Here is a 14235-nt window from a genome sequence, read left to right on the forward strand (position 1 = left end):
CTGTCTGACTGACTGCTGCGAATCTCAATGTGCACTCACCACCGGGAGCGCGCACAACTGATCTCGTGCCCGCGCCTTGGATATTTTAGCCCCGGGGGTTACCAGACCTTTTCTATTACAAGGAGTTGAATATGAGGCAGCCGTGTGAGAGTGTATGCATGTTAATCATATTCAGCAGCCCGAGGAGCCCCATCTGGCAAGCTGTGTGGTGTTAGGTAATGCTTGGTACAGAATTACATAACCAGCTAGTGTAGGTGGGGTGGTAAATCAGTACATCATCTTATTGTGCCCGTTCACTGAAGGAGAGCACGTGAAATTCAGCTTTTTGTCTTTTAGCTGGTGGCCACTGGGACCTTTTTTATTGTCCCTGTAGGAGCTTTTTTTTTTTTTTTTTTTTTTTTGGGCGGGGTGGGGTGGGGGGGGGGGGGGGGGGGGGTAAATGCTTGACAGATAATTCTTCTCCAACTATTTTGGCAATCAATTAGTCTTTTATGTAATTTATCAAGCAAATGCCAAACATCATTGGCTGCAGCTTCTTAAAGAAATAGTTCAACATTTTGGCTGTGGTGGAAAGTAATTACGTACATTTACTCAAGTATATTGTAGTTCCACTACAAGTACAAGTTTGAGGTACTTGTACTTTACTTGAGTAATTCCAATTGTATGTTACTTTATACTTTTCTACTCAACTACATCTCTGAGGGAAACAGTGTAGCTTATTACGCCACTCCACTTATCAGATCAGGCTACATTATAGTTACTTGTTATGTTACAGATTCAGATTATTAATACAAAAATGTTATCAACAAATAGCAGCAGTAGCCTATATAGAATATTATAATTATTATAAATAATTAAAATTAACCTCACTTTTACCAACTTTACCAGCTGCAGGACTTTTGTAATAGAGTATTTCTACTGTGATATTTACTGTGCCTTTACTTTGTGAGTACTTCTTCCACCACTGCATTTTGGGAACATACACTCACTGTATGTCTGTTTGTTGAAATATGAAGCAGGCAGGGCATAGTTAGCTTAGTTTAGCATAAATATTGGAAACACGGGGAAAGCAGAGAGTGAATCAATCTTCTCATCTAGCTGAGAGAAAGCTAATAATTGTATTTTTTTTAAATATGGCATTTTTTTACTGTTTTGTGACATCTTGCAGACCAGCCAATCAACTTATTAATTAAAAGGAGGACGCACTAGGCTATTTGATTATGAGAACAAGTGTGAGTTGCAGCCCAAGCTTATAGGAATAACTTGTTTGACGTACGTAATATCACAGCTGGTGAAAAATCCGAAACAATTAAACTTTACGTTTGATAAGTAATCCGCGGGTAATGCAGCTTTTATGAAACTAGGCCTCTAAAATTTTGCATGCTTAACCAGCGGATTAGCTGCACTCCTCAGGTGTATGCAGATGGCTGCTCATTTGTTTGTTTCCCAGCCTGCCAGGAGGAATTTGAACAAAAGCACAAAGGTCATTCTGACAGATCACATCCTCTTTCAAGTTATTTGTTTTCCTTGTTCTGGCTCACACAATTCATTCCTTGACATTTGGGTGGAGGCGGCAAAGCTGGGGTCAAAATAATAATCATCGAACAAGATGCACGTATTAAAACACAGTCTTCGATCTGACTTGAACAATCTTTGTTCTAAATTAAGTTGAAATTGTCATATTCAAGACTACATTTAAGTCATAAATTGCGACTTTTGGGGAAAAATGTAACATGAAACCTGGCACTTTAACTCTGATGCTACACTATGTAGTGTGTCCTAGAATAAAAAAAAAAACCTTGACCTGATTAAGCTGCTCCTTTCCCCACAATACCTTCCCCACTCTCTGTCCAATACCTACACCCTGTGTTCAGCATATGAACTACACCTTCTTCACAGATGGGATCAGAGGAGCTCCATGAAACAAAACCCACAAGAAAAAAAAAATCCTCTTTTGGATTTTTTATTATATCAAAATACAAAAATTTGAGAGGAAAATTTCGTATGGGACTAAGCATTTGAAATGATATGGTGACATGAATACAACACTGCTTTCATATTCTCATAGACATGCCATATACAGAGCATAGATCATGTGCTAGGCCCATGTCTACGTCATGATGAGCCACCAGGAGTGAGCCTGTGCGCTTTTCCCTACCAAGGCTTTCGATGGCGACTGTCTCTATACTGTATATCCAGGCCAGTTGGTTAAAGGCCAGAGTGTTTTACATCATAGTTCCGTCAGGTTTCTGTTCACTCAATAAAGAAACGAGATCCATGGCAGTTAAACATGAAGAGTGAGTAAGACATGATCTCAGACGATACAGAATTCACTGGACAGCAGTGGCAAACGAGAGAGAAAGTAATACAAATATTATACATAAGGCTTTGGTACAGCACCATACAGTATGAGTTAATTGCTCACAAAAAGTTAAGTAAAGCGTAATACCTGATGTAGTGACAGAACAGAATGACAAGTCTAAAAAATAAATTAAAAAAAGAAAAGAGAAACATCAGGTTATCATTTTAAAACAGAGAAAAGTAAAAAAAAAAAAAAAAAAAAAAAAAGTTTGTTTTGAAGTATTTACATATGAACATTGTTGAATACAATGCTGAGACAAATTATGTACAAAACAATAAACAACATATAATACAGAATGTAAACATGTGATGTACAGCACAGAGTTCAGTGGATGAAAATGAAATGTAGTAAATTTTCTTCCATTTTAAGCACTACTTGGTTTGCTTGAATATGAGCATTAGCTAAAACAGTCAACGATGTAGTGCTTATTGTAGCCTACGATAATAATACATTCTAGTTTTTCAGTGCTGGTACACATGAAAAAACAGAGAATATAGAAAATACTACATATTTCTATTTTTCCGTCCAATAACAACCAGCTCTGATGTCCATGAATGATTGCTAAATAGGCGGGGGTTTTTGTGTTGTCTCTACATGCAAGATTAATACCATAAAAAAAAATCAAATCGGTTCTAAGTATCATCCTACCAGCACCTAGTGATGCACTAAAAGCTGTAAGCAGAAAAAATTGAACAAAATACAATAAAAAATCAAAGTGAGCTAACAGTACGTCCAAAGCAGCCCTCTTAAATGCTGTACATGTGTCTGTTGAATATGCAGAAAATAGCCCGGAAGACGACATCCATTCGCTTAAACGCACGGAGAGGATGTATGAGCTTTCCCAATACCTTTCTAACAGGAGAATCAGCTATAAATACAAATGTGGTCTGATGACTACTCGTGGTACAGTACTACTAGGAATTCTACGGTCGAAAAGATGTGAAGACGATGTTGTGAGACGGCGGTGACGCCCCTGCAGTAGTGTGCTTGAAAAACAGTGCTGTTAACCAAAGATGGTAGACCTAGTGTGTAGAAAAGAGGACCTCATGACCTGACCATGCTCTCAGATTCCCTCCCACGTGTCCTGTGGTTATGTCCTAATCTAAAATCAGGTTATGTTTCTCCTTTTTAGGCTGGGTTACTATTCTCAATATCATCACAAATATACTTTAGAGAGGGTACCTTGGAAGCACAGACAGACATTGCAAACACACTATAGAAAACAGGTTATCTTGAGTTCATTTGAATGTCACAAGTCTATTATTTGAGGTTATACTACTATTCCCCCAGTACTGTCTATTACTGTCATCACACCATGATACTGTTATGATAAGGACCTATAGTGTCTACCGGAGCTAGTTTAGTTGCTCAAACACACAGGGCCCAAAGAGTTGCTTGTGGAAACGGAAGAAAAAAAAATAAAAATCTTTAGACCTCTATTCTACAGCACCACAATGTTAAACATAGCACCAAGTTGTAATGTTCAAAGCAACTATGCCCTAACACACGTTTCTTTATCAAACTAATGTAAACACAATTTCCTCCACAGCACATACGTAATGTACATGACTATAGCGTGTCTGTGACTCTTAGAAAAAAACGTTTCCTTCAGTTTATTTGCTTTGGACACCTGAAGGCAAAAAGATCTGAAGTGAATCTACATGTGTACTCATGAACGGGCAAAATACAGTATTATTTTGTTCCAGGAATATTATTATAGAGGGCAACACACTTCTGCTTCTAAAGCTTTTTCCAATGGGCATTCACGTACTATACATCAGAGAAAATACTACTTAACTTGTGCAGCCAGCGGGCTATGGCAATAATACATCGTACGGTACTAACATTAAGGTTTCTTTTCTTCTCAGATAAAATAATGTCTGCTAAAGCATGACAAATGAGGCACCTTAAAATGTTTTAGAAACATTATCCACTTAAAGCCGTACTGTAAGCAAATACTTTGATATATAATCTAATTTCTTTTTCCTTGGGACCCTTCCCGTCTTTTTATACACCCTCATACAAGAACGTCTTCCTGTAAAACATGGTTTGATTCATCTTTACAAATACAATACATACCATGTACAGTACATAACAAATATAGATTTTGCTTTTTTTAACTCGTATCTTACATTAAAACCAATTTGTTAAAGTAGAATATGCACTTTGACGCTCACTTTCAGGCAATCATCACTCTCTCACTTGTCAAAAGAGATTTCAATAAGCAGACATTGAGTCGATTCATTCAAGTGGAAATTTGCCGGAAAACCTGTGATTTGTTTGTAGCAGATGGAAATATATCTGATATGTCTTTGAGCGATTGAACGAGCATTAGCAGTAAAAAGGAAATCGGTTATTGTTTTTGTAGCCATCAGAAGAAAGGGAGCTTGGCTCAGAACCTGCGTGGGGCCCCGTTAGTTACAGTATTATCGCATACAGGAATACCACAGAGAAGTTAAACAGCTTGGACTTAATGTGCCAACTGGTGATCTCACCAATCGCAGCTGCACAATAAACAACGTCATGGTTCATTCAATGTACTGTGACATCGGGACATTCATTTCCTGTACAGCAAAACATACATTCATTATCGGTTAGTGTCAACAAAAAAAAAGATCATACCCACAGAGAAGTAGCTAGCGAGTAATATACAGTTGTTAAAGATAAACAGTCAGGGTGGCCATCATTTGAATATTTCCCATTGCTTGTTAACAGCTTTATGAAGCGACCACATTCTCCTCTAACAGCTGTTGTTAAACATTAACATCCCTACTCTACTGGTTCGTTCTTTCCGCATGAAAACTCCTGCACAGTACAGCTTCTGTACTTTTCCAACGAAGGTATATTTTTGGGATAAATTTGCCTTTTTTTGAATCTAAACTTCTGTATTTTTTTTTTTTATTCTTCTTTGATATGGGTATTCTGGTGCTGTCCTATTACTTGGATATACACAGTTGAAGCAGGTACCCATTTAAAATATAAATGTAAAAAAAAAAATAAAAAAAATAAAACAAGAGCTATGCATCCTCTGTTGCATTTTCTCTCATGTGTCCTTGGCAGAGAAAGTAAAAACACACATAGTATTAGAGTCCCTCACTCCGCCCCCGAAGAGACAAATATGGGAAGGCGAAGGAAAAGGCAGTTTATGTTAGAATAAACAAGAGAGAAAAGGCAAATAAAAGGCACCTCGAGATGTGCCGCGTTTCACAAATGATCCTAAAGAATGAAATACATAGTACAGTACACTTCACAATTCATCACCCTGTTCTTCTGACCCTACAACTCCAACCTCTGTTGTCCCAAATTATTTTGAGAGTTCTCATGAAGGCTATGATCTTAATCTTAATTTGGTGCCATGATGAGAAGTGTAAACACACTGAGTCATCAAGCACTACAGTTAAGACAGTCCTCTAATGGTTGGCATTGGATCATAAATGAAAAATAAACATGAGATGCCAGCTATTACTGATACTAAAAAGCTTCTAAATTAGATCAAGTTAGGCCATATTATCCGTTTGAATGAGTGCGGAGTGTGATATAAACCTTTTTATCCATACGTTTCATATGTAAGAAAAGGTCAAGTACGTACAGTATACCACAAGAATTACAGCAACTTTGCGTTTACTCTGAGGTATATTTTGTGGTAAGAACCCTGTGTTTAAATACTGACACTATTTGTATTGTAGGAAAGGTAGACTCATGTCCATGTCCGAGGACGCACCAGGCTTCACAGTACACTGTATCACTGAAAAACCTAAAGATATGGACCCCTCAATGACCAGTGAGTGAAAAATCTTTAACGTGTTGTCACATACTCAACCAACACATTTTTATTACTGTAGGAAGAAGCTTAATTCCCTTGTTTTTACTATTTATATACATTATATATTTTCAGAGCATTTTCAAGTGAAAGTCATTGTTCTTGTCTTCACATACAGGTAAGATGTCCGACCCCTGGAGCATTCAGCTGGATGTTTCCCGCTCCTTGAACACAGATGAACTTTTAGAGATTATAAGAAATGTATTAGCTAGAGACTCGGGTGGAGCAGAGAGGGCTGAGGTGGTTTTTTCATTTTTTTTTTTCAGGGGAGGTCAGTCTAGTCGAGTCCGATGGCTTGCTGGGCACACGGGTCAGCGTAGAGTCCCATAATTTGGGCCCTCGGAGTCTGCACTGGCCAGTATGCCTGTCTGGTCCTCCTCAGACTGCCTGCGGTGCAGGAAGGAGGTCAAATAGAGATAGGGGTTTTTCTTGTTTTGCCTTTTCCTCTTTCTGTGGAGATCCTCTCCCTCTTGGGGTGTCTGAGATTGCTGCTGGGTCTGAGAGGGACACACACCTGAAAGGGAGGAAGAGAGAAGCACAGTAACACACCACCCACATCTTTTTTTTTTTTTTTTTTTTTTTAAATATGAGTTATTTCTCTAACCGCCAGACAAACCTGTTCTCCTTCCGGAGGTTGCGTTGTTATTGTTGTTGGCAGCCACTCTCTTGGCTTTACTAATACAGTGGTGTAGCAGTGCTGGTAAGCTCTCAGACCCGGCAGGATCACTAGACGCACCTAGAGGTTCCCTGAGGAGAAGAGAGACAGCACAGCATACGTTGTTCTGCATTAACCCAACGGCTGTGTTTGGTCCCATCTCAGATGTGAAAAGACAGAATGGCACTTTGCGTTGCTATTTGCAGTATCGTATGATTTGATGAGCTCTTGTACTTCTACTGAGAGCCCTTTCACTAAGATGATGACTTTCCCCTTTCTATCTGCAGTGATGGATGATAAAAGTTATACTTAAAGAAAGAACGAGGGGAAAGAAAAGAGAAAGTGAGATAAAAAGAAAAAATAGTTGACATAAGGTGGATTTGGTGAATTTATTGGCTATTAAGTTTCTTCTAAAACAATCATTACATTAAAGACCCAGTCCAGGATTTATAGTGGTTATGGTAATGCAGACTACACATTATTTTTGAAGGGTACAGTGGTAGTGATACGAACGTACTCCAACTTTAGGTCCAATGATTGTAATTTCAAATCAGGGGCATTTTGTAGTCTTAGCAACAGTGCTTGAAATGGAAAGAAATATATTTCAGGTTTGAAGAATTGCAATCACAGCGCTCACTCAGGTTTGGGTCTTTAAGTAGTCACTGCTTCAGAAATGTGGGCAATATTGGTCCCTTTGTTGTATAAAACTCATAAAATGAAAATAATTTCTGAAACTGTTAAATTACTGTTCCTGTAACAATGAAGTCTTATTGTTGATTCTCTTTTGAATATCTTCCAATGGCGCTTTTTTTTTTTAGTATACAGTAAATGCGTGAGCGTTTCTCTGAGAGTTTGCGGAGTGTGTCAATATGAAGTATGTGTGCAGGTGTGTAAATAAACGGCATGAAGAACTATTTTCATTTCATGAGTGATACATGCTAAGTTTAATGAAAAAGAATCAATGTATAATCACATCAAGATACGGCAAAGTAGCTTTACTGTCATAGTATGCAGTTTTACCTCATACCGAATACTCTGGTTTTGTTGTCCATCTCTCATAGAAAGATGCAATACAATTAAATTGAATTAACCTCAAAAACTCTTAAAGGCACAGTTCACCCGAAAATCCAAAATACATATTTTCCCTCCTACCTGTAGTGTTATGTATCAGTCTAGATTGTTTTGGTGCGAGTTGCCCAGTGTTGAGAGATATCGGCCGTTGAGGTGTCTGCCTTCTCTTGAATATAATGGAACTAGATGGCACTCAGCTTGTGGTGCTCAAAGCGCCAAGACATACATCTATACAGCTGATATCTTCTAATCATATTTCTGCTTATTTCTGCATATCTGTATCAGTGTCTCTGTGTCCCAATCAGCAGCGTCAGATGGCCGCCCACCAAGAGCCTGGTTCAGCCTGAGGTTTTATGCCCGTTTAAAGCGGGCATAAAGAATTCATAGGTCTTTGTCAATTATACAAGTATCCTAGTGTGGTCTAGACCTACTCTATCTGTAAAGATAACTTTAGGTGTTAGGTGTTACGATTCGACACTATAAATAAAACGGAATTGAACCCTGGGCAGCTCACACCGAAACAATCTAGATGGATAAATATAAATGTATAACGCTATATAAATGCAGTCCATTTAAATGCAGGCCAAAAATAGCACTCCCAGGTAAGAGGGGAAATATGTATTTTTGATTTTGGGGGGTGAACTGTCCCTTTAACATTGAAGTTCAGGTTCATGAGTCTCGCTGTTCAATGTCTGAATACAAACAGCGTCAAAACCTGACTTAAAGTTTCATTAAGTCAGGTTGTTGTGCCAAACATGGAATTGTTTCAAAAGGCATAGGAACACAAAGCTTTAGAGATGCGTGTCCATCATTTGTCACTGTGGAGAGAGAGATTGAGAGTCATTAGCAGAGAGGGGGGGAAACACATCTGAGAAACAGTCCTGGACAGATAAGAGAACATTTCCATTATCACATAAAACTGTGTGCAGGGGCCACAGCGTGTTAAAGATAGTACATTTCCATAGACATGAACACTGTACGGCACACTTTCATAAACATGAACACTGCGTACAGAGGCTTCACCATGCTGACGGGAGGAGATGGCAGGAAGAGGAAATGGCCGTTAAAGAACAAGTCACATGGCAGGAAGAGGAAATGGCCATTAAAAAACAGTCACATGACAGAAAAACGAAAGCACTTAGGACAACAAATGTGACAAAGAATTTAGTTTGAGAATTGTTGTTATTTGTTTGGTCGTAGAGAGAAGTTTAGAGAATGCATGCATGGCATTTTGCACATGGAACAAAACTTTAAAGGGGAATACTCCAGTCTATCATTCATGTGCGTCCTCTATTGATTCAAGGCTTTTACTTTTTCTTTTTCTTTTTTTTTTGGTGCAGGGGAAACATGTCTGTGTTCAAAAGACAATCCAAAGACAAAAATGCTTCTCCACGGTCCAAAACCGGTCCTCGTGCTTGCTCACAAGCCCAATTACTGCGGCCTACGCCACAGCAGGCTTTCTGGGCCTGGGAAGTGTATTGACAAATGTGTCCTGCAGTCATTATTACCATTAGTTGTACTTCACTTGAATCCAGCACAGAGGCACAACCCAAAGCGATTCCCCTTTAAAGGAGAGAGTGATTAGAGCCCTCCCCCTGCTGACCCCTCCCCTCTCAGACATGGGTCCGACCCTTACCTATTGCGGCGTGGGGGACCGGGTCACAACGCTGCCCAGATAGCTGAGATCAATCAAAAACAAATCACGTAAGACCCTTACCCTCTATAAAGCAGCAGCCTTATAAGCTACCTTCCCTTATAGGCCAGTGATGGTGCAGGAGCAAGTCTCTGCTTCATGGCTTTAGCTAATGTATGGTTGTAGCTTCTAGGGGGTGTGAGGTGGGTGTGAGGGGGCGCAGGAATGTGTGCGCTAAAGCAATAACTGTGGGGTGTAAAAGTATATGAGTCTCAGCTATGTTTTTATGCAGGGGTAAATGCATAAAACCTCCTGTGTAATATCTGACTGGCAATCTGTGTACAGGGGAACTGATCTGTCAGATTATGGGGGTTTTCCTTTCATACTTTTTTCCAATAATTGAACGGATCAAATTCAATTTATATCCAGCTGTGAAAAATACGTTTCAATGTTCAAAATGGGGGACAGAATATAATCTCACAGTTTTAAAAACAGTAAACTTGAGGGTTTCTAAAGCTTGTAGCTCAGTATTTCATCTTAATGTTCTTGCAGTCATTACTTTGACGAGATGTGATGAATATTTTACGAGATTAAATATGAGCTATCAAATGATAAAGACAATAATACATTATCTTAAACTCAAATTGAGCTTTCACATGCCATCAACTTAGGTATATCGTCATTTTATGAACTGGTACAGTGTGTGCTAAATGCAAATACATGCCTTCTGCATATTAAAGTACAATATGCATCTTAATTATACCTAAATGGAAACATCAAAGTAAAACTGTGGATAAATAGCGAGGAAATTTGGAATTGAGAGCAGACGAGGAGACAAGTCTCCCCTTTAATTAAATATGTGACTATTCTCTACTGGAATGGATCACCTACCCTGAGGCTGATATCTGGAGCTGAGAGGGCTCTGAGGGCAGCATCTCCTCCTCTGTCCTTCTCTGGGATGGCCTCTGCCCGAAAACATCCCTGCCCTCCAGAGGGGGAGAGGGGGACTGGGAGGGGTAACTGGTTGCAGTGGAGGCATAGGACATGTGGGCGTGGTAACTGGGGCTGGGTTGCCTGGCGCCTTGGCTCTGAGGGGGAGAGGCGGACAGGGAGGACCTCCGGGAGAAACTGACAGTGGCCGAGGGCTGCAGGGTGATTTCAGGCATCTCCAGAGACCGAGAGGTGCGGAGGATGCTGGGGCGTGGAGGGGGTCGCACTAGAATATCTGGGGAACCCGGCTGGGTGCTAAGGGGGCTTTGGGAGAGCGGAGAGAGGCGGGAGGGCTGGAGTACTAGCGGGGGTAGGCTGGGGTCTGCCCGGCGCCCCGCCCTCGGGCTGAGCCAGGACTGAGGGCTACTACTGGGGGCTGTGCTTGGGCTCCCTGCACGGGCTGCCGGGTCAGGGTAAGGCAACACTGGTACACCCACACCGTGGGACGTGTGTCTGAGCTGGCCGAGACTCTGGGCCTGTTGCATAGCTAAACGCCTAACCGGAGGCCCCATGGGCCTGTCTCTGCCTGGGGGAGCCACAGGGACCTCCAGCTGCAGGAGTCCAGGGCTTGTTGGATCCTTTAGGGACTGGAGGTGCAGGCGACTGGGGGGAAGAGAGTGAGGAGGGTATGGGGGTGGATCAGGGAGGTCCTGGGGATGGTGTGAGGGATGGTGAGGTGGGTATATGAACCGTGGACCCTCTAGGCCGAGGAAGGGTAACTCATGAGGCTGCCAGCTTTCAGGAGAGCGAGGAGGAGGGCTGTGTGTGTGAGACAGAGAATGGCCAGAGGCAGTGTACTGATGGTGCTCCATCTCTCCACTCTCCTCGGGGATGGAGGGGTAACCAAAGGGCCCCTCGGCAGTGCCTGGGGGGGAGGACAGAGCAGAGCTACGCGGGCTGATGTCAGGCATGTAGAATGGTGGCGGAATCCCTGAATCAATGCGGCTGCCTAGATACCCATAAAATGGGCCCTGGGGAAAGCCCCTGTAGCGGGAGGCCGGGGCCTGCCCTGAGGCGTGAAGTGCACTGCCCTCTGCAAAACTCATACCTTCCATGGCCCTGTGTAGGCGGGGGCTGTAGGTGGGGGGCTGCGTTGACTCCAGGCTGGAGGACGTTGGGGAGAGCTGGGGCCGCAGCGTGGGCATGATGGGCGGCAGAGGCCCGGGGTCAAAATCATTCTCCTCATCGGACTGCCGGAACTCAGGGTACATGTCAGACTCCTCTGCGAAGGGGAAGCCGTGGATGCGCCGGGGCGGTGGGCTCTCCATGACGAAGCGGCCATCGGGGCCGCGGCTTATCAGCTCGATAGGCGTGGTGACCTCTGCCTCATACTTGGACACACTGTATTTCTTGCTGGCTATGGCACGCTTGGTTTTCTTGTAGAAGGAGAGCTCTTTGTCCCGTTCTCTTTGAGGGCTGGGCAGCTTCCTGACGTACAGGCCTGGGCCGTGGGAACCCTCTGAAGAAAGAGAGCGGGGCCGAGACGGAGGAGAGCTCTCTGGACTTATCTTCCCAGATGATAACCTGATAAGAAATGCAGACACAAGGCACTGTCTTAGTTTAACGTATACCCGATTAAAGCGCAAAGGGAAAGTGCGTAAAGCTTTTTTAAACAAAAGAAAAATCTCTGATGGTGTAAATGAATAGGCATGATTGTGGTTTCATTCTTAAGCTAAACAGATGACACACTACAAAGCCAAAGTAGTCTATCAAGACAGCCATAATGAACGGCATTATGATAATGACCAGTTTACGGCGGCGGACAGCAGCTAATGAACCAAGCCAGAATGACGGGATGAGAAGAGAACCAACGACGCAACCATGACAACCGTATCACAGATCTATTGAATCTACATCTTCTTGAGCAGACGTGAGACCAATTTCCATATGCTGCACCAAATGGTGATGTGAGGAAAGCAGATGACATCTAACCAGGCCTCATTTGCCCACACCAGGAGCAGCATAGTCGACACTTACTGGGTCAGTGAATGCATCAGGTAGACATACATTATAAAGAGTGCATATACACAGTACTGAACTGTACATGCAGCTGAGCTAATGCAATTTAATCCCTGTATGGTGCGTGAAAGTCTGTACATGCAAATAGGCCAGCGGTAGGCTTCACTACAAGAAATAGTCATTGTCAGTTGATCATTTCTATGCAATGCATTAACCATGCAGCCAAGCCAGTGCAGTGCAGCACACTCTGTATTTTGGTGCAGGCAGGCACTCACAGGGGGCTGGCGGGCGGGGGCAAGAAACTGCTCCTGGCAGGCTCGTCCCAGCAGGGCTCTACCCCTGGCAAGGGGGTGAGAGGAGGCCTGCGATGGGAGACAAACGACATGGGCCTGGTTCATCTTTGACTATGCCACTTGCAGGAAGGACTAAGTGTGAACTCCCTGATCTGCCTGGACCATTTCATAAAAAAATAAACAAAAGGTATCTACAACTGACGGTTTACCTAAAGTCTCAGGCAAACAAACAGTTATTCTGGAATGGGATTTACACAAATTATTGTCACAAATGAGCTTCTTTAGGGATTGAAATGTAGTCATACATGTACACAAGATTTACAGACAGACAAATACACACACATAGCGGATACTGTACATTAAATGTGCAGCTAAACAAAAAATAGCATCATTAAACACCCAGAATCATGCAGAAAGCAGACAGCGATTGAGATTAAAGAATACAGATGGATCAAAAATCAATACACATACTGCAGCTTTGGCACTCTGGGTAATGTGCTTAAATTGCTGACTCGGCTGCTTTGAACTTTCTTTATTCTGCCCATGATCACCTAGAGGTTGCTACTGTACATGTTCTTCCACACCCTTAAAAGGAGCCTGAACATATAGTCAAAGCGTATTCATTTTCGGACATTGAAATCAAATATACCATCTCTTTCTCATATTACCTCTTGTCCAAATGCACAGGAGAAAGCCTGCCATGTGTAATCATCAGCTCCACTAACAAGTCTCTAAAAATACCTTTTATTTCCAGTTACTTCAAAATAAACTGAACTGTTTTGCAATTTTGACTGATATTTATCCCTAAAATGTATGCCTTGTGACAGCATGCATGGTGGGAGAAATTTAGTAAAAGGTGCATTAGAATATGCACAGTAGTAGCCACGTCCGGCAGACTGCAGGGGCTCTGGTGTTTAGCTTTACTTACGGTGACTCAATGCTTTTCCTGAAGTGTGTCACCGACAAGGGAGGATCTGAGTGGACAAAAACATTTACATTTAGCATATCCCTCTGTTTAACACCACAAGTAGAAGTCAGACACGTACGGATTATGCTACAATGGACCCCTGGGACACGTAAAATACATCCTACATAGGAGCAAGGCACCTAGACTGAAATGACACAAAACAACCACAAGCAACGCAGCTTTTAATTTGACAGGACAGCTAGGTGAGAAGGGGGAGAGAGAGGGGGGAAGACATGCAGGAAATTGTCACAGGTCGGATTTGGACCTCTGCGTCTCTGTATATGTGCGACTGCTCTACCCACTGAACCAACCCGGCCACACATCTGTGTTTTTATTTGTTATTGTTTTGTGTCTTTTTGTAATAATTTTATTGACTTTCTAACAAGAAATATTAACATTCAGCCCGGGGCCCAATGTGCCTGTTAGGCCCATTCAGTAATCCATCCATGGTCAGACATGTCCTACTATATTTATTGCATGTTATA

General features: G+C 42.1%; 1 protein-coding gene across 2 annotated transcripts in view; it reads right to left on the minus strand.

Moving 5' to 3' along the window:
• Positions 1-5401: 5401 nt before the first annotated feature.
• The window catches only part of igsf9ba (immunoglobulin superfamily, member 9Ba), a 72449-nt gene continuing 63615 nt past the window's right edge, over positions 5402-14235 (minus strand). The window contains exons 17-20 of one of the 2 annotated variants that reach the window (XM_028573558.1): positions 13712-13757; positions 10433-12055; positions 6799-6929; positions 5402-6696 (exon numbers count right to left, since the gene is read on the minus strand). In XM_028573558.1, the coding sequence (XP_028429359.1) occupies positions 6494-6696; positions 6799-6929; positions 10433-12055; positions 13712-13757 (2003 nt within the window). In that variant the 3' untranslated portion in view covers positions 5402-6493. Of the gene's footprint in view, positions 6697-6798; positions 6930-9544; positions 9588-10432; positions 12056-13711; positions 13758-14235 lie in introns of those variants that run through there. The other variant, XM_028573559.1, reaches the window with a different exon arrangement.

This window comes from Perca flavescens, chromosome 3, assembly GCF_004354835.1.
Source record: "Perca flavescens isolate YP-PL-M2 chromosome 3, PFLA_1.0, whole genome shotgun sequence".
NCBI lineage: Eukaryota > Metazoa > Chordata > Actinopteri > Perciformes > Percidae > Perca > Perca flavescens.